This window comes from Dendroctonus ponderosae, unplaced genomic scaffold, assembly GCF_020466585.1.
Source record: "Dendroctonus ponderosae isolate FM_Combo_2020 unplaced genomic scaffold, Dpon_F_20191213v2 Dpon_F_20191213_1, whole genome shotgun sequence".
Taxonomy (NCBI): Eukaryota; Metazoa; Arthropoda; class Insecta; order Coleoptera; family Curculionidae; genus Dendroctonus; species Dendroctonus ponderosae.
Window position 1 is genome coordinate 24,551,323 of NW_026017110.1, and position 19,822 is coordinate 24,571,144.

General features: G+C 34.9%; 2 protein-coding genes across 2 annotated transcripts in view; one reads left to right on the forward strand and one right to left on the reverse strand.

The window, feature by feature from the left end:
- Window positions 1-19,822, reverse strand: part of LOC109543110 (phosphoserine aminotransferase) — a 65,828-nt gene that overhangs the window by 35,793 nt on the left and 10,213 nt on the right. The window lies entirely within an intron of this gene.
- LOC109539162 overlaps window positions 18,057-19,822 on the forward strand; it is a 95,851-nt gene continuing 94,085 nt past the window's right edge. Inside the window, exon 1 of the mRNA XM_048670610.1 lies at window positions 18,057-18,555. Coding sequence (XP_048526567.1) covers window positions 18,403-18,555 — 153 coding nt within the window. The 5' untranslated portion in view covers window positions 18,057-18,402. The remainder of the gene's footprint in view (window positions 18,556-19,822) is intronic.

The window sequence follows — 19,822 nt, forward strand, 5'->3', positions numbered from 1 at the left end:
AAAAATGAAAATGAAGTTCCATAAAGGCCACGTTTTTGAGGACAGAAGACAAAATATTAATGTATTTTACAGGAGAATAATGTTGCGTATTCATTGCATTCAAATATGAAAAAAACTCTGAACAAATTAGAAGAAACAAGCTACTTCTAGGTATTAACTAATTTTGCCTGATTATCTTTGACCGGTATTTCAATACAATAACACAAAGTTTAACTTTCAAAAGAAGTTTTTTCTGTTCAAAAATCAATATTAGAAGCGAAAATGTGTGTAGGTCAAGGATCAAAAAACGTCTTCATTCCTTAAGTTCCCTTTAAACACGATCATTATTTTTACGGCTTAAACCCCGACGATAGACAGAAATTTGAAATATTTATTACTTTTTTCTATGATTCGCGCCTTCCTGAAAAAGTTCTAATGATATGATGAGATGTAAAGGTCGAAACCAGTACTTTACAACGCCGACACCCATTGAAGATTTTCAAGGTAATTTAGGTGATGGATTGGCAAAAGTTGCGATACAGAATGTTCCATGCCAACGAGAAACATTCCCAGTCGCGGTAAATTATTCGCGAGAAAACATTAATTATGATATTAAATGCACATGCGGCAAATACACTCATATGGAATTAGCTATTCCCTAATTAAATGTTATAAATTATCATATTGCATACACCACTGAGCGAAATTGAGTGGTTGAAATGCCCAAAACCCTCCGGAGCCCATAGAAAAAACCACTCAAAAACGCGAATTTCCTGTGAATCAATCTTGTTGCAACTAAACCAAGATATCCATCAAATCAGCCTTATGAAACAAGGATGATTAAAATATAAATGAATTCGTACCATCCACGCCGCATTATACATGTAGATATATTTTCGGTAAAATGGTCCCGAAAGCCTTTTGTTTATCCCCCATGGTTCGAGGCAATTTTCCAATTTACATAAATAAACATATAATATACATGCCTATGGCGTCCTGAATTTTCTCTAAATATTATGATAATTTTAATAGTTTCAAAGTAACAGAGGCTTATGGAGTAGATTCGCTCAGTTTTAGCATAAACTTCCAAATTTGTTAGCGCCGAAGATAATTTCGAGAATACATTAGCGGCTTCATTTAAATATAATTGCTTTTAAACTGATGCAAAAGTTTTGGGTAATAACGTGGTGTTATAGGCCGGATTTGGAACGATTCTACAATGTGAAATTGATCGGTATCTTCAAGGAAGTTTCAGAAAACATTAACAGTTGATAAAATAATTTGCCGGGAAAAGAGTTGCTGGAAAGGAAAGTTACCTGAAATCCACTCAATGGGAAATGGGATTTGGATTCGCATCCGATCCGGTCCTGATTTTTGCGAATGTACACCGTCCATTCCTCCCTCATTATGCGCATTTTTGGTGCAATTTCCTATTTCATCAGTTAAAAGGGGGTCTTTGGAAGAATTATGCAAACTAGATGCAAAACAAAGCTCATAATTATACATAGTCGTTACAATTTGTTAAAATTCGTAATGGATCCGTAATTATCGAGGCGTATTAACTGAAATCAAAGCGTTTGCATTTGAAATTTAAATGCGCCATTATTTATTCTTACATTTTTTTTTCCAACATATTATTTGCATCAAATACTATATTTAAAACACAAATTGAAAGATTTGTGGGCATTTCTAGAAATCAAAATTTGCATCAACAGCAGCCACCGACTAAAGAACATTGAGTAAGTTATACTGGCATTCTATACAACGTTTCGCTTCCAACAGCAAAAATCACCCTGCCGACAGTGTACTAGTGCTGTACAGACTATAACCGTCGCTTCTAAAGCTACTGCGACGTAAAAAGCATTTTACGACCATTCGGAAATGGAATAAAAAAGATCTATCCATAACGCTTGGAAACTTCCTGGTACATGAGATAGAGCTGATTTAGAGCAAACGTTTATCAGCTGTGACCAATCAAAAGGCGCTAGAGCGAATTCTCATGGGCGCCCTTGATACGCCGTTTTCTCGTTAGAAAAACAAAACAATCGGGATTCCGGCAGCAATATAAAATGAAATGAAACAATATTTCTTGGGTAATCCGGACAGGTAGCGCTATAAGGGGCACGGGTCTATTAGCACTTTACGACAGCCGAAGGATGCGAGAAAAGTGCCCATGGTTTAGCTGCACCAATCCAATCTGGACAACACTTAAATTGTGCCTTTGAGCTTTGAGCTGAGAGGAATATTAGGAGAGAATAAAATTAGTGCCATTATTATTGTGGCGTGTAGATGTTTGTAAAAGTAAGCGAGTTTATTCAATTTGTTGGCACTTTGTTAACATGCGACATCCATTAGAAGTGGAACGTGGAAGTGATGTAAGCAACGCAACATGATTTATCTGTAACCTAAATCGTGGAAAGAATCCCCAACGTCATAATCCATCTCTGTCAGTGCACGGTCGAGACAATTTCCACGCGTGAACATAAATTTCCAACGCTAGTTTCTATTAAATTTTGTAAAAATTGCAAATTTAATAATAAATAGGTGGGCGAGAAACAGCTGCATCGGATCCAACCTGTCAACGGCTGCCAGGATTTCGTCGACGATTCATTATGGCACAGGTGAAAGACAAGCGCTCCTGCATCTCAGGTGGGATCGCCAGAAATTGCATTTGAGGTTTTCTCTCTGGATATCACTTTGATGTATATTTCCATCATCAGCGGCGCTTCAAAGCGCGAAGACATGCATACCTAGCAATTGAATATAATTTTATTTCACCCGAATACATTGCGCTGAAAGGAACTTTCCGGAAGACGCTAACTAGTTCTTTAATTATTTAGAAAGTCAGCGCAATCAAAAGGGAATTGTTCATTTCGCTCCACAAATACTAGCTGGAAGCTCCAGAGAAGCTAGGAAAGTTTGAAAGGAATTACGACAAGGTCGAAGACGTCGGGTTCAAAGAAAATTAGGCACGTGTTTTCGTTCCAACATGAATCTTTGTAAACTTACTGAACCATGGACGATGTTGTATCGTTGTGCTGGTGGAAGTACGGGAATCAAAAATTTTCAAATGCTTCAATTGAGATGAACATTTTTGCATTCTTACCTACCACATACAAACTTGGGGTTTTTGGTCACTTTCAAAAGTTCTTTAAATGAGCAAACCGCCAATTGTATGTAATTCAGTCTTATACATATTCGAAGCCTCTTTTAAGGTAATCAAAAGTTTCTGCACTCTAGCCAGGCTAACCTGGAACTTATCAAGTTTTGCATCTTAACGAGCACAATGAGGCTGCATTTGCTCAATGTTACATGGAAAGTTCTCAAAAAGCAGGCCAAACTTTCAATGTACTTTTTTGCAACATTGTCGACTGAATTCTTGTTGAAATAACGGTAAAATCCTTTTAATTGGTTCAGTTCGCAGCTTATGATCTTTTGAGCCTAAGTAGTATGCCCAAATTGCAGCTTTTGGCAGGCACTTTAAAAAAAATTGTCAAAAATCCACTCAAACTACCAGTTAATTGAAATTATGTACCACTCGAGGCTGAAGTATCATTTATTCGAATCTCCGTTGGGCAATTATAAATTTTCGATTCGAGGCAAAGGTGCACCGTGATTTCGAACTATTTCAACGTCTAAGCTGGAAAAATTATAATATGCAAGTATTGCAATTTTGGGAAAAATCAAATGCAGTTTTGAAAATTGAAGCTTCTTTCATCCAAGTTACAGATTTCAGTTTTTACGCTGTTTAGAGGGATTAGTTTAAAACATAGGAGTTTTTAAAACTAAGGCTGCAGTTTCATAACGACACATTTGGACAATTTTCTTTACCTACAAGGCTTGTTTTCCTAAGTCTGATGTTATACGTCCATGTACATGCAGAGGAAGAACTAGTTCAAAATACATGTTCGAGATTTGTTTCGAAGCTGCTTCTGTCGATTGTCGAAATTCTGGCCAGTTTAAATGGCGGCAACTATCCGAAATTTCAGGAGAAACCTTTTCAACTACTGATGACCAGAACTAGCAATTTTCGAAATACGATCTCAACTTCTTCCAAAAACAACTGTAAAACTTTTGCAAAAACATAACATGTTTCTAATCAATTCCTAACAAAACCCTTTTAAATTCCTACTCGAAGCTCATCAATGCTTCATGGTGATGCAAAGTCGCCTTCCAAAGCCGATTTTTGCCAAGCTCCTAAAATGATTATGAATTTTTAAGTTATCCCGACGGAAACTGTGAAACAACCAAGTTTAATACTTGTTTCCAGTTGCGTCATCTCCCCTGTTCGGAAGTCTGACGGTGTGTCCGGAGATAGATGCGATACGCGTAATTACCGGTCCCTCCAAACCCTCCCTTACACCGGATCTCGTTGCATAATTAACGCTCTTCATTTTCGAAATTTAGATAGATGATGTTTCGGGGGTTAATTTTTGCTTTTCCCTCACAATGAACGTAGTGGAATTTTTATTGGCTTGGGAAACTGCTTTAAACTGCAGGATTTTCAATGTATTATAATTCCAGTTTGAAACACTTTGAAGATACAGCAGTTGCTGTTCAGATATTTAGCCGAAAAGCGTTATACCTGATGAAGTAACTTAAGGGTGATTTGCCTCTTTAGCCAACGCTCAAATTTGCATTGAAAAAGGCATTTTAGGGAACATCGAAAAATCATTAAAACAGTTTTTAGTTTAGGCAACAATCGACCATTGTCTCTTTACCAGCTGTACTTTATCCGAAATATTACGACTCAATTTACCGAGCCAAATACAAAAATGCCGTATCATTGTTTTAAAGACAATACCGCATTAGAAAAAGTCTAATTGAAAAAGCGACGACACACAACAAAGTCAAGAGGAACCAAAGAAGAGGCGGATTGGATGAGCAAGACCGGCCATCCGCGGTGCGTAAAAGACGGGTTTTTCTGCATGCTCTGCCATCTGTGACGAGTTCAACGCACTAGTTTTAGTCCGAATGAGCTACTGGATAAAAACTCCAGCATTCCAAAACGGCACTTGTCGGTTTTCGGGCATCGGGAGCCGGAAAGATGCAGCCCCTTTTTGCCCATCCAGTGGATAAATTGAAATTTACTTTTTTCGCCATTGCTCACAGCAATTAGATATTTAATGCGATTTTCAGTCATGGTCTAGCTGGTACTCATATTGCACCAAACTGCAACGTCAACCCATAACCAAAGTGGTTTCAAGTGATTTAAAAAGCCGATGTAACTAGCGAGGTTTTTTCTCAAATTGAAGTTGTCTTGGTTAGCAAACCGAAAGGAGCAAAATGAAAGTTTGCATCTGGAACATATTGCATTTTTTACATGAAAACTGTGGGTGGTTGTTGGAGAATAACAAACGTTTTCTGATGTCAAATCTACTTTTGCCAAAAATTCCTTTCCTCTGAGTGAACTTGAGATTCCGAGTTAAAGTAACCCCACCGTACCCAATCACCAGCCCACTTTTGCAACATTTTCATAATTGCCTGGTAGAATATCAGCCCTAATTTTTCCAAAAATAGCACCAAACAGCTAAAATTCGTTTGAAAATTCTTTCTGCTTGCATTGCAACTATCTAGTAATCACAATATCGAAGTGAATCGCAACATTTTTGTCTCAATCTAAATGGGAATGTTGGAATAATTCGTAAACTAGCTTTTTGCAATACAGCCATTAGTATTTTCATTTGGGCCCTAAAAAGTTCGCAACTTCATGCCACATAAAACAATCTCCCGGTAAATGGAACATTATAGAAGTAAAAAGTTTGACAATGGACATTCCCGGCATCGTTTGCTACCTTAAATGAGAACAAAAAACATATAATAACGAAATCTGTTCGTCCTGCTGCCTTCGGCCAGTGGTGGATCATCATTAATTAAATAGATTGCCAGAAATCGGATATTGTAATTTATGTTTTCTGCTTTAGCAAGAAAGTTGTATGCTAATTTATTTCGAGTTTAATTCGTTTTTTCTGTCATTCGGCCTTTTCAATTGATGGACGATTTACCATTTAACATACAGGCAAAAGTGGCAAAAAATATTCCTGATTGTTATAAGAAACAAGCTAGGAATAAGATTCTACTGAATTTTAAAAAGTAGCTGGCGAAAGTAAGTTGCTCTTGAAGCATTTTACGAATTTAAATAATGTCTATAAATCTATTCCATAAACAAAATTTCATTCTCTCTGTTAATTTTTTCGTTTTTCGAACTTCTATGTCCAGATTATTATCATCTTGTACGAATTCCTAGGACAGAACAGTTGATGGAAACATTGATCCAGTTACTTTAATCACGTTGCGTACTCTTTCGAAAAATGTAGAAGGCCGATAAAATCTTTTGTATCTGTCGCGCCACTGTCCCATATTTATTTCTTTGGAAATTGAGAAAAACGAAAGACAGTGGGTGATTTATTTCCGATAGAAGTAATTCTTATTTTGCAGCCGATGCAAAAACTAGATCGGGTCAAAACGGCTCTATACGTTCCCTGCTGTCACCTTGATAGATTGTTGTTCTTGGGTGATCAATGCGTATTATTGTATTTGAAGAAAACTCAATTTATTTCGTAAAAAGGTTTCGACTTGTCCGAAACAATGGCTGCTGGACACTGTCCAATTGGCTTTTTAAACTCCATTACTTAACTGTCGTGCTGTTCCGAATCGTTCGGTTCTGTTCAAAATTGTCAACATGTTCAGTTTGACCTGATAATTAGAAGAACATGTTTTTGAAGAAACGGTATTTGAGCAGTTTTTATTCGTAGAAACAAACTGTATTCTGTACTTATTATACAACTTCTTGAAAACTTGTTGGTTCTCGGAATCGTATACAATTCCACAAAAAACATCTCTATTTAAAAATGTATTTGATTTTATTATATTTTGATTAAATTATTTTCTCAATGTCCTCTGTGGATAATGATTAATTAACGGTTCAAAACGTCCCTTTCTGCTGCTCAGTTAAATTTTTCCAAGCTTCATTTCAATCACTATCATCAATTTTAATTTGAATTAATTTTTTGGGCGTATGCAAAATATTGTTTACAAGTTGAACCACTAACTTCAACTAGTTTCAATTTCCAACTATTACGGAATCCAATTAAAACAGGAATAAATAAAAATAATCCCATTCGTAATCATCTGAGTTTAAAGATCTGTTAAGTTAAGTGTCTGAGTTCTTTTGACTCCCACAAAAATTTGGTTGATTTGATTTTAAGCAACAAAATATTTCTTCAAAACCAAGTCAAGCAAAGACATATTAAACAATAATTAATAAGGTGAGGCCAGTGGAGAACGAGTAAAATTTGTACAACTTGTGAAGGCCAAAATGAACAGCAAAGAGAAAAATAGTCTTTTCAAAAAAATATGTAGCAAACCGACTATTTTTCTCTTTGCCGTTCATTTTCGTCTTCACAAGTTGTACAAATTTTACTGGTGGAGACCGAGCAAAATGTGTAATTGTTTTATTCAAAGAAAACGCCTTAACACCCAGTTGAAAACTGAACTACAGTAGTACAAATGAGTGTCAAGGTGTTTTCTTTGAATACTCTTACAAATGTTTAACAACAGACAATGTCTAAATTTTTGAAAGAATATAGAAAACTGGAGAGAAGCAAATAAAAATGACAATATTAAGAGGAACATGCAATAAAACACTTTTTTGACACGAGGGAGCCAGAGAAACAATTTGCATCTTAAACGATAGAAGAACAAACTACAGTTAATTTGCTTTGAAAAATGGTTGCAAATTTATATCGTCTACTTAACTGGATATATTTGAGGAATCCCTTGAAAAACTAGTCGGTCTGTTTTCCAGATTCAACATTCTTTCATGCGTGTTTTTAGTTCACAATCAAATTAAATAGAAAAAAGTTCAACCGCATTTTGTCTTAGAGAATGAGCTGGCGCTGCTATTAAAGTCTCAATCGATAGGTACTTGTTTTGCAAATTAAGACGAATGAAACATTTACTGCAACCGAGCAAAACGACAATACATAGGGGACAACATAGACAATGAGCGACTATTTTTGCAGAAAATGCATGTGTGGCAAACCGACTTTAATAAAACAAGTCGGATGAAGACGCGACCATTGTCGGCCCTTTTATCCCGGCTCTACGATGGACTACAACTACAATTAAAATACTAAGTTGGCAACATCAGGCCGCTTAGCTCTTACACTACCCACTTTTTACAGGAAAGTCACTGTCGTCTCATTTACAGCCACCCACTGAGATGCCTCGTGAAAATGGTTCTTTGTCTTTCGATCGTTACAATTTTTTGCTTAACGGCGAAGGTACTGATTTAAGTTAAGTGTGTATAGCTAATTCGTTATAAACATCCATTTATAAGGAAAGGAGAAAAAACCGTAACGATTCCATCAATTAATTTTTCTGAGTTTTTTCAAGCAGAACGCACCAGCCATGCAGAAAAACACATTGAGGGCATACGTGGAATTTCAGGAATTTGGACATGGGCATCTAATTCATTGTCCTTTTAGCAGTCACGTTTGGACAGCACGAACAATAATATTAGAAGAAACTTGTCTCCAAAAAGCGTTCATTAGACACAAAGGACCTTTAAGGAATACTGAGCGACCTCCAGAAAGCATTCTAAGGGCACGTACCTCACAAAGTCTAAAGGATCGCCGACGAACTTTTATTAGGGCTGTTTGGGGAAAACGCGGCCAATTTTCTTTTGCACCCCCAGGGCCCCAAGGGGAAGGTGCCCACTACACTGGCAGTGTATTCTTTTGTGGCGAGTTTTAATGCCGGTTTTAGGAGAAGATAAAGGTAATTTTATTACGAATAATTTAGAGCGAAATGGGGAAAAATTAGTCGCTCTTGGCTCATAATTATTAAAGGAAATTTATGGGCATTACACGAATAACACTTAAAGCGAATTATAATTATTGAGTAAATTTTAATTTTTTGACGGCGGTTTTTTTATTAGCTTGAATCTGATTATAAAATTAATTAAAGTATAAAAACATTCCCGTAAACGCACGAAAAACAAACGGAAAATAGGCACATTTAATCAATCTAAAAACACTATGAAATTCCCAAGAAACTGAAAACAGAAGAATTAACATCAAACACTTGAGACATTGAGGAAATTTGCCAAATAATATTTTTTTGGGCTCACAGGCTTCCTTATTTTTGACTTAAGCAACAGTCTTTTAACTGTATGGAGTGGAGTGCCTCAAAAAAAGTTACATATCAAAATTATGTGCTTTTGAATTGCTAAAATTGTTTTATCAAGTTTTGTAAAAACAAGCAAAGGTTGAACCTTTTTGAGATGATTTTGAAAAAATGTGAATATGTAGAAGCTTGTAGGATTTTTTTACGTAAAAAATTTGAGATTTGTAAGAGTCCTTCACTATACAGGGTGATTCGGGACGAAATGCAAATATTTTTTCCAACTGTCCTCTCGTTTTAAGCGTCTATTTTTTATAAAAAGTTTTATTGAAAAATTGCTATGTAAAATTGTTAAAAAAATTCGAAAACATATTTCTAGTCATATTATTTAAACAGATAATTATTTAACCAATGATTGTACTTTCAGGGCGAAAAAAAATTAAAAAATAGGAAAATCTTCTAACCAAACAGCTAATCAGTCTCAACACTGGTATTCAAACAAACAAAGCGAACATTTCGTTTGCTGTCACAAAAGAATCCTTTGAGCTGCTGCTCTATTCGTAAAAGCCAAAATCGATTCGTTTTAAATTCACAAATAAATATTTTGCTTCCAGTTAACTAGACGTTAAGCTCGGACCGATTCACCAGACAGGTATCCAGAGTTATTTGCCAAGTTTTGAAGTAGAAAGATTAAAGGGAATGCTTTGTGTTTAGCTTTTTAAATGTAAATTTGGCTTATCCGACAGCGACGAGACGGCATATTAAAGAATCGTAAAAACTGTTTTTAGATTTCGCATTTGATTTCGATGCTGGATGGCAGTGGGACTGGAATTAACAATTTACATTAATGGTGGGCGTAATGGAAATTGGGTTTTTTCTCTCGTAAAGTGCCTTTTAAACTGAGACGGTTAATGAATTATTCAAAAGTATGAGAAAACTTTCCCTTTCTTATGTCGCGCTGTTCAGGCTTATTTGTCTTTTGTAAATGGTGTAATTTAAAAAGGAGACAGAGTAGCAATTACCTTTGCAGGATTAATTGCATGACTCTCCGGATCATCGTTATAAACCTAGCGAGATAATTAGCCCCAATTAATTATATCTTTACAGTGAACTTTTCTTTTGATCGCGCCTGCTCTTTTTAGCATGTTTCAACTGATTTGCTTCAAATGGGAGCAAGATTTCATATTTTTACAAAACTGTTTACATAAAATCGTTCTTAATTAGCCAGATTATTTTCCATGTCTGTGCTCAAATCGATTTCTATTCCGTTCCAGTTTTCTTTTGAAATTGGAACTTTGCTTCAACAGTCTAAAACTCGAACTACGTTTTGTATCATTTTAATCAGAATTATGAAATTTATGAACAATTGTGACTTAAAAAACCAATTTTGCTACATCTTTACCCTACTTTTTACCGATATTGACTAGACGTGCATCGAGCTGAACGATTAGCGTCTCGATAGACACAAAAAAGCACTTACCTGAATTTCAAAGTGTTGAACGTTTTTCAAAGCTATTTTCCGCTGAAACAAATCCGTCTGCTCGAGGTAAATACCAGGCGCAAAAACCAACCGGTCTGTCAGAATTAAAAATAACGGGGGCAATAAGAGGGCATTTGTCTTAGAAAAGCACACCATTCACAAGAAGCTTTACAAATGCGGCAAAAAACAAAACCACTTAAACAAAACGAAGTGTTTACCCAACATCTCAGTGGATGCCGTCAGGGCGGATACGATGAAGAAAAAAACGGACATTTTTCGCACTTATAGTTAAGATGGTACTCTTAAAAACGCATATTTTTCCTAAACTAAACATCACTAGGTGAGAGGAATATGGGTAGAATCAAAAGCTTGAGAAGTGGTTTTAAATTTATCGTTTCCTCTTTCGAAACCTGTCTGGGAGTCATGCCTGTAAGAAAAAAATACCAGACATGACTTTAAAACTGTAAACTATAGGAAAAATATAATTTTGTGACATTGAAAAATTTACATCATGTTTATTGCATTCGAAACTTTGCGGTACCTGGAAGCGATTGTCGTTTGTATAATTTTTGCCTTAAAATTCGTATAAATGTTGTTTGCACTTCTAGCAGTTTTAGGTAAAAACTATACAAAATGTATATTCACAATTTGCAACAGCTTAGCTCTTAAACAAAAAGACAAAACTGGAACGAGTGTGCAAAAAGCTGGACTTATTTTTCTGTGTCAGCCTTTTCGGATTTAACTGAATGGGGCTCACAAGAAACTTTTTGGGCATTAAAACTGTCCAGATGCTCAAAAAAATCATTAACCGTGCGATTAGTATAACTGTTTAAAAGTTTATAAGCTTTTGAAGTAACATTATTTTCATTCTAATTAATTTTATCTACTTGCAAGATACAAACGTAAAAGATTGAAGCGAATAATCCAATTAAACAACACGTTGATCAAGCGGGATTTTGGAAACAAATGTAAAGTTTCATTACTTTACACTCACCACTCATTCAGCTGGTGATCATATTAAGAAGCTAAATAAATATTTAAAAAGTAAAAGCTCTAAGCAAAGAAATGAAAAAATATCAGTATAGTAAGGACTATCCAGTTGGTGTATGGAGAATTGGAAGATTTTGGGCTGGCTTTTAGTGGCGATTCAGACAGATGGTTTCGTTAGACAAAAAATTGTCAAGTTTTGAAATTTTTAAAACAAATTGATTTAAAATAGGCAAATACACAATTGATCGTTTTTTCGGTTGGAATTTGCAGTCACTTAAGCGACTGTGACTTCAATGAATTATGAAATAATTTCGATATACAGAGTGTCCTAAGAAGAAGCGCATTTTCACAAAATAATTGCTGAAAGATCAATGAGTTTATGCTAAGCACTCGATCTTCAAAAAATGGGCATAAGCAACGCAAACGTGCATAGAATACATTTTCAATTTTGAGCTGCTGTTTTATGGCACACAAAGAGCAGAAACATGTTTATATGCTGAATATGCATTATTAAAATAAAATATTCAAGACATTTGGCCGGAAGAGTCGGTGCATTCATAAAATAACCGGTGTCTGCACATCAGCCCATTTGCACATAATAAGGTTTCAAGATGATTCCAGGACCATGTTGGTAATATTCATGAGAAATTCCGTTTTCGTAACATTCACCTATCGGTCTTTCTATCAGTATTAATAAGCCTTTAATTAATCTAATGCAATAACGGTGTAGAATCGTCACGCATCGACCTTCATCTGTCACCCAATCTTCAAATACACGATGTCTCCAACAAAAATATTCAAATGTGGATAAATGTCTTCAGCTGTCAGATTTCCGACCACTTAAACAATATTTAAGACGGTTTTTTTCTTCATCCGTTAGACAGCTGGTTTGTCGATTCCGATCGCTGGATTAAGTTGTTGGTTTCGAATCTGATTAGCAGTTTATGTACTGGGGAACTACTTTTCTTCTATTCGTTGCCAGGATTAATTCTCCAACTAAGCCGGACGAGTCATGTATTTTAATTAGGCGAAAACAGTTCCTTCAGAAGAATGGAATTGTATTAAAATCGCTAGTGTGGAAGTTAATCAGGGATTTGCGACACATTTTTCATATGTGCCAATAGAAGTAACGTTATATGTAGATGGCGGCAGCCAATTAATATCAAGTGGTCAAGAGCTTGAGTTTTTTTATAAATTATAAAATTCATTTTAATATAGTTTAAAGATAATTTTGCTTGGTAAGTCTGAGAGCCTGGCTGAATTCATTTTAAATAGGAGCGGCAGTTTGTGATGGCTTCTGATGTTCATTCCTCAATTTTCCTTTTTACGTTTGGCTTTCAGTGGATGTTAATTTGCTGAATTCCTTCCCTAATTAATTTGGTTAATCTGAGCGTTTTGAGAACTTTTATAAGCTTTCTTGAAGCCTATGACACATTTAACGCAAATAACGCTGCGCGAGTAAACTACTGCAAATCGAGATAAAAACTTGCAAAAAATATTTTGAGGACGTTTTCAAATTTTCACAGTTTCTTTGGCCAATCATGCTGATACAGCTCTGGGACAGTGGACTGTTTTGACTATAAAGGTCAGTCGCTTCAATACTTTTCTTTCTTCTTTGGCTATAAACTTGATAACTTCATTTTGAATATAACCGGGACGTGATTTTTTTCCGCTTCTGCTTTTCACGGTTTCCACACACATTCTTGATGTGAACAAAATAGGGTAGGGTGAACTAACATAAGCATAACATTTTAATCGGTACTTTTCATTTCTATTTGCATAGCGCAAATGTTAGACGCCGAGGAGTTGACATTCAAAAAAAAGTCTTAAGAGAGTTCCTGACCTCAGAATGACTTGCTAGTAGCATCGTTTTGCAGCTAAAAGATCTCGAAATCACTGCAGATCAAGACATAGACTTGCAATACCATGAAAAAGTTATGCGTTGCTAGTAGCTAGTGATTTGGGAAAATGTTAGATGTCGAGGTGACGACAATTTTTTAAAATTCTCAAAAAGGTTCTTCACTTCACAACGACTCAGTACCACCGTTTTGAAGTTCATTTGCCTCTTCATTAGATGGAGTATTTCAGGTTTTTTGTTGATATTCAATTGAATTCTGATGGTCTATTAGATTCAGTGTTTAGAATTCAATATTAGAGTTGCTGTCAACTCTTCATTGCCCTCTTTCCATTCTGTAATCGAATTTTTGTGTTGCACTTTGTCATTTCTTTCATTTTTAATTTGTTAATTTTTGAGCAAATTCCTAATATATTTCCGTCCTTTTGCCAATTCTGTCTCCATTTATAGTGTCTTCTGTTTTGTCAATGTCGTTAAGTTACAGTTGAGTGATTTGAATATTTTATCTTATTCCAGATGTTGACCATTCCCGATTGCTCTTCATTTTCGATTTTTTCTATATAACATTTTAATTTAGTACCTTTTTGCAGTAAACCAAGCGCTGGAGTCGAATAGTAACCAAAAGTTAAATCGTTTAATTTGCAAATAAAAAGCCTTACTTGCAATGAATGTCTCTAAATTTCAAAAGCGGAAAGGAACCAAACTCAAACTTCTGCTAAACTTTGGGAATTCGACTGGATTTTCATTTTTCAAAATATGAAAATTGACAAATGACGACCTAATTACTTTGCAGGGAAGTTCCTTATAACTTGACCAAATTTAATTCCAAATATTGGAAAAAATAATTGATATGGAAACAGCATGAATTTTGCTTTGATTGTGATCTAATCTGGCTATAAATCAACAAATCAATAAATTACTTAGTCATGGGGCTTTTCAACGCATGCCAGGAGCTAGCTTTAATTTTTTTAATGCAAATGTGAAACATCATGAAAACTACAAGTAAGCATCCGTTTCGCATTTAGCTTCTGACTCGAATATAATAATAATCGGTTTCTAAAAAAATGCAATAATCCTTGCAGGTGCGTATTCAACTAAATTAAGACGACGAGGAAATAATGTCTAGTGCAATTAATTACTTGAGAACTCTCACAAAGAAGCTCAACGAGTACAACGGTCAAAACTTAAACTTAATGGCTACTAACTTCTTTTCAACTAAACTGCTATTACAGATTCAGTTAATGCGTGTCTGAGGAAATCTTTCAAGAAGGAACTACAGGCGGGCAATCAAGTGTACAGATAACGCAATCGATGTCTTTAATGAAGTAATCTAAATCCAGTATGAAATTAAGGGTGGGATCAAGCCAACATAATAATTAAGAGTACAATAAACTAAAATACAAAGAGTGGGATGTTAATAATGAATATAATATCGTTTTGCAGGAAGATAAAAGTGAAATCGATCAAGAATCTCCAATTCGAAACGTCGGTTCAGATTAACCAATAAAATAAAAGATTAGTTCATATCTTAACAGAATTTTTCTTTAAATTAAAAAATAATAGAAACGGTCCAAATTCAATCCACTTTTACAGAGTGTTTCCTAATAGGAACAAAAATTTTGAGGGCTATTCCTGAGCTGATTTTATGAGGAAACGTTAATATGAACTTGGGGTTAAAAGTGCTTCGCTTCCGATCCACCTGGTATTAAAGTTTAAAAGATTTTATGATGTTTATGTTTTAATTTCCAAACTATGCAAGTCTAATAACGGATCTTTAACATAAAAACAAAGTTTTACTGTAAGTAATGTAAGTTCGGTAGTCAGTCAGTGGCGAAGATACATGTTGGAATAAGACTATAATCAAAATGCTTTTAATATTATCAATATAAGTTCAGCCATATATATTATGGACCACAGTGTACCACAAAGCCATATTGCTTAGGCAGCATAATTTTTTGTTTATCGCGAGAGCAACCCTTTTAGTTAGTAGTCGTCAAATCGCTGCTGATACTGATTCGTTCTCGTGTTCGGAAATCTACTTTTGTACTGTGTTGTAAAAGTGTGTCCACTTTATTTCACCAACAATATAACTAATGATTAAAGCTATAAAAAAAAGGCGAGAAGGCCCTACAAAAAATATTTTAACAGTTTATTACGTGTACAATTTAACTCTTAATAAAAGTTGCCTCTTGCGCTTTTTCAATATCTGCCCCCGTTTAATGGCAAATTGTGCCTGTTCTTAGACAGCTCTATTGATAAAATTACGATAAAGAGCGCATAAAACTTGCGTGCTATTAAACACTGGCTATGATAAAATAAATTCGAAACCTACCCCATGTTTACTTTTAATGGCTCGTAATTAGAGCAAATGATACACCAAATATGAATAGACTGTCTTAGATGGTTTGTAAATTAAAAAATTGTAATGAGTGACGTTGAACAATATGAAATCGAATAAAATAACTGATGAACGGTTTTAGGGCTACTTTCTAAAGCCACATTTATATACTAAAAATATCAATTGGGGAAATAATCAAGAGTCAAAAGTAGTTGTGACTAACATTTCGTTCCCACAAGATATGATGTAAATGAATAAAGAGTCTTATTAACTTATCTGTATATACTTTTGTCCATTTACAGAGGGCCTAGCAAACATCTTATTGGAACACATTCTAAACAAATCTAAAATTAAAATAAATGACCAATCTTAAATCACAAAACAAAAATCATAACATCTCCTAAGCCTGAAACACCCTCTAAATTTTTGTACTCAATTAGGACCAGGAACAAGAATAAACGAAAATAAATCAAGAGCTTTCTAAAAGTAGATAATTTTCAGATGTACGGCAACAACCAAACTTCTTAGTTAAGCTGCAGTTTCAAATATTACTCTGAAACATAATTCTTGGCAAACCCCATAGGACAAACATCGACAGGGTTACGTTATGATCTGAATATGTTCCTAAAATTAAAACTTCTAATTTGAATCTACCTGAAAGGTGAAATTGGTCCCAAACGCACTATCGAGCTGAAACAATAGCGTTCTTCGCGCGAAAGGCGATAATTTACAACCCCCTATAATGTAGTTCAGGGTAGGTTTTCCTAACATTCCTTCCCCAAACGATTCATATCCAGTCTTAGATTTTGACTTCACCATTGCAGACAAAACGCAAGTGTTTTATTAAAGATGTTCCAAATCAAAATTAATTCCTGGGTTTCAGTCATTTATTGTCTCTATTTATCAATTAAAATACGTTTCGGTGTATTTTTCCACCATTAACACAAAAATAAAAAATATATTCAAACCACATAATATCAACATAACAGAAAAAACTAAAAACACCTTAGCAAATGAATGTTTCACAAAATTTAAACCTAGGATTGACAAGTTACACACGCCTAATGTGATTTACAAAATAGACTGTTTGAATTGTGATAACACATACATAGGTCAAACAGGACAATATCTAAAGGAAAGAATATACGAACATAAGTATAGTCTAAGAAAAAATAACGAAAATGGTATAGCATTAGCACAGCATGCACAACAGAAGTTGCATAATTTTGATTTTGATAACACAAAAATACTGATTAACGAGAGTAATTATAATAAGAGAAGAGTCCATGAAGTGATACAGATTAAAAAACATAACAATGGTATGAATTTCAGATAGGATACCGACAATCTTAGCTCAGTATGTCATACATTAATTCAATGAAATAAACATAGAATATTAACTAACACCCGGGTATATTGAAGAATTTTGCAAACCAAAAATAATATCCTCAAAATACAAAGAAAAATAGCTGAAAGTAAAAGAAATCAATATGAACAGTATTTCGCTTTGTGTCCAAAATGGACAAAATTAATACTCCAAATATATGCCAAGGCTTAAAGCAGCAACAACGCTACACATGTAAGTAAAAATATTTAAGTATCTGAACGAAGAATGCTAGTATCTTCCCAGATTTGATTGTCCTGACTAATCACCTGTTAGGCCTAATTAATTTTAGAATGTTTTAAAGTATTGCAATTGTGATGTATTTTAATGTGTGATATGATGAGGCTGCTGACAAACTGTGGTTGTTTTTTGAATTAATGAATTTTTTTTTTAACTATCTGTTATTTTAGGAACACTGATGAGGTGGAAAAATACACCGAAAAGTATTTTAATTGATAAATGGAGACAATAAATGACTGAAACCCAGGAATTATTTTTGATTTGGAATTGAAACACAGTCAGGAAAGTATATACATTAAAGATGTTCAAATTCCTGTTCAGGAACAATAAGAAAGTGCTGTACTTCCCAACCCTACATCTGCAAATTGAATTTGCAAAAATGTGTTTAATTTGGTAAAAAAAAACTTATCTGATAATAACCCATGTCAAGTCTCTTCCGGTCCGTACCTCCCAATTCTTTTCAAGAATGCTAATTTTTGCTACCACAAAAGAACCACCACGCGGCATGGAAACACCCCTTAACGTGTCCAATGCACACACATACTCTTTTACAACCCTCTGAAGGAAAATAAAAAAACGGTCGAAACGAACCCCCACGATCGTAGCCGAATAGGCCGATGGACAGGGATCAACAAGAGAAAAGCTTCAGGAACGAACGTGCGGCGTGCGGCCGATTTAGTTCATGACGGAACGTGTTGAAGAGCACACGAATGTTTATCGTTCCCTCCAAAAAGCGCCGGTTTTTTACGCTCTTTTTTTCATTTGACGCCAATAACTGAAAATAATCGAGTTGAATCAATTTTTCCTAGTGCCTGTTCATTTGTGTTGCCATCTTGTCCCGCTCGCTCACTTACCCACGTCTTCCTTTTCTCAAACTTACCTAGTGCAGCTTTATGCGTTTTTAGTGTTTACATCAACAAGTGCGATCATGCTATTTGTGTTTTTTGCTTTTTAGTGTTTGATTTTTGCAAAGACTCATTTTTAAATTGTTTCACTTGGTTGATAAACTGATGTTGCGAACTGTGCCCGATACGACGATGCATCTTTGGATGTGTTTGGTGCTTTCGACTTTGTCCATTTCCAAAGCAATTTTCGTTGGAGGCGAGCAGGATATTGCCAGTCCTTTAAGGGTGGCTCAATGTAGAGCTACGTGTTTGGAAAAGGTAACTTTTTCTAAATTTCCTTCCCTTTACTATTTAGTTTGTGTCTTAAATACAGATAAGTCCTGGACGGGCTCCGCTTTTAATGTTTTACAAGAAAAGTGCATTTTTGGTACGTGGCCTATTAAAGTAGCATTAGTGGATTACAATGGACAATGTCTTCTCCAGTTCGATGAGAAACATGCTATGCTCCGCAATATACAGAACAAAGTCCCAGGTTTTGAATGCCGGCAAAAAAAGATCGGTTCGAGCTCAGTTTATTTTGTGTTCGAAAGCATTCATCACCGCTTATTTTTGTGAATACACAACATCCTATAAAATATTGAGATGGACTTTCAATCCTATTTTTGCAGACCTTTGAAATATCAAGCAAAGCAGACAAACATTTGAAGCATTAAGTGATTCCAAGGTTTTAAAATTTTATTTCAGAGTTTTATTTCCTAGCGTTGATAGACTGGAAGCCCAGTTTTTTGTACAGTATAGTTTTAATTTGCATGCGGCTTTTTCAAGAATGATCATTGCAATCCTTTGAATTCGGTCATTTAATGTATGCAGTCCTGCCACTTGCTTACAATCTGTCCCATAATAATAATTTTAATAAAAGCGCAATAGCACTGTAATTATTATTAAAGCCTCTCAATGTGACCGCCGCCTTGTGTACTTAATGCATAATTCAACGCACTTGTTAATCGAAAAGTTGTGAAGGTTTTACAGAACGTTTGCTTGCGCGTTTTTATCACTATTATTTCATGAACTGTTGAGAATTCAGGAAAAGTTAAAAAAATGCTTTTGACTTAAAATTGGCCATTCTACAAAATATCGTCGATATCTTGCAAGAAGTTCAAGAAGGCATTAAGTTTGCCATGTTTTATACGGGGTGGTCGACTTGTAGCAGGATTTTGAAACAGCTACAAATTGTAACAACTTAAGTAGTTTAAGAAAAAACTTCCTATAAACTTGAATTTCATTGGCTACATTTTTAGGAGACTTGGAGTAAAACCGAAAAAAAAGTTTATTATTTTCATGAAATTCCTAAATAGGTCTGTACTAAAATTAAATTTTGCAGTTTTCGGCGAATGATGCCAGATTACACTACGCACATTTTCCCGATTTTTTTGGGCTATGAATTGGGCTAATTGTTGAAAATCATCTTCATTTTTGCTTATGCCTCCAACGAAGCGACTAATATTTTTTACATATTTGCTTAATTCATTGCATACAACACAGCTTTTCAACATCTGAAGCGCAATCAAAAGAAAAAATAACTTAA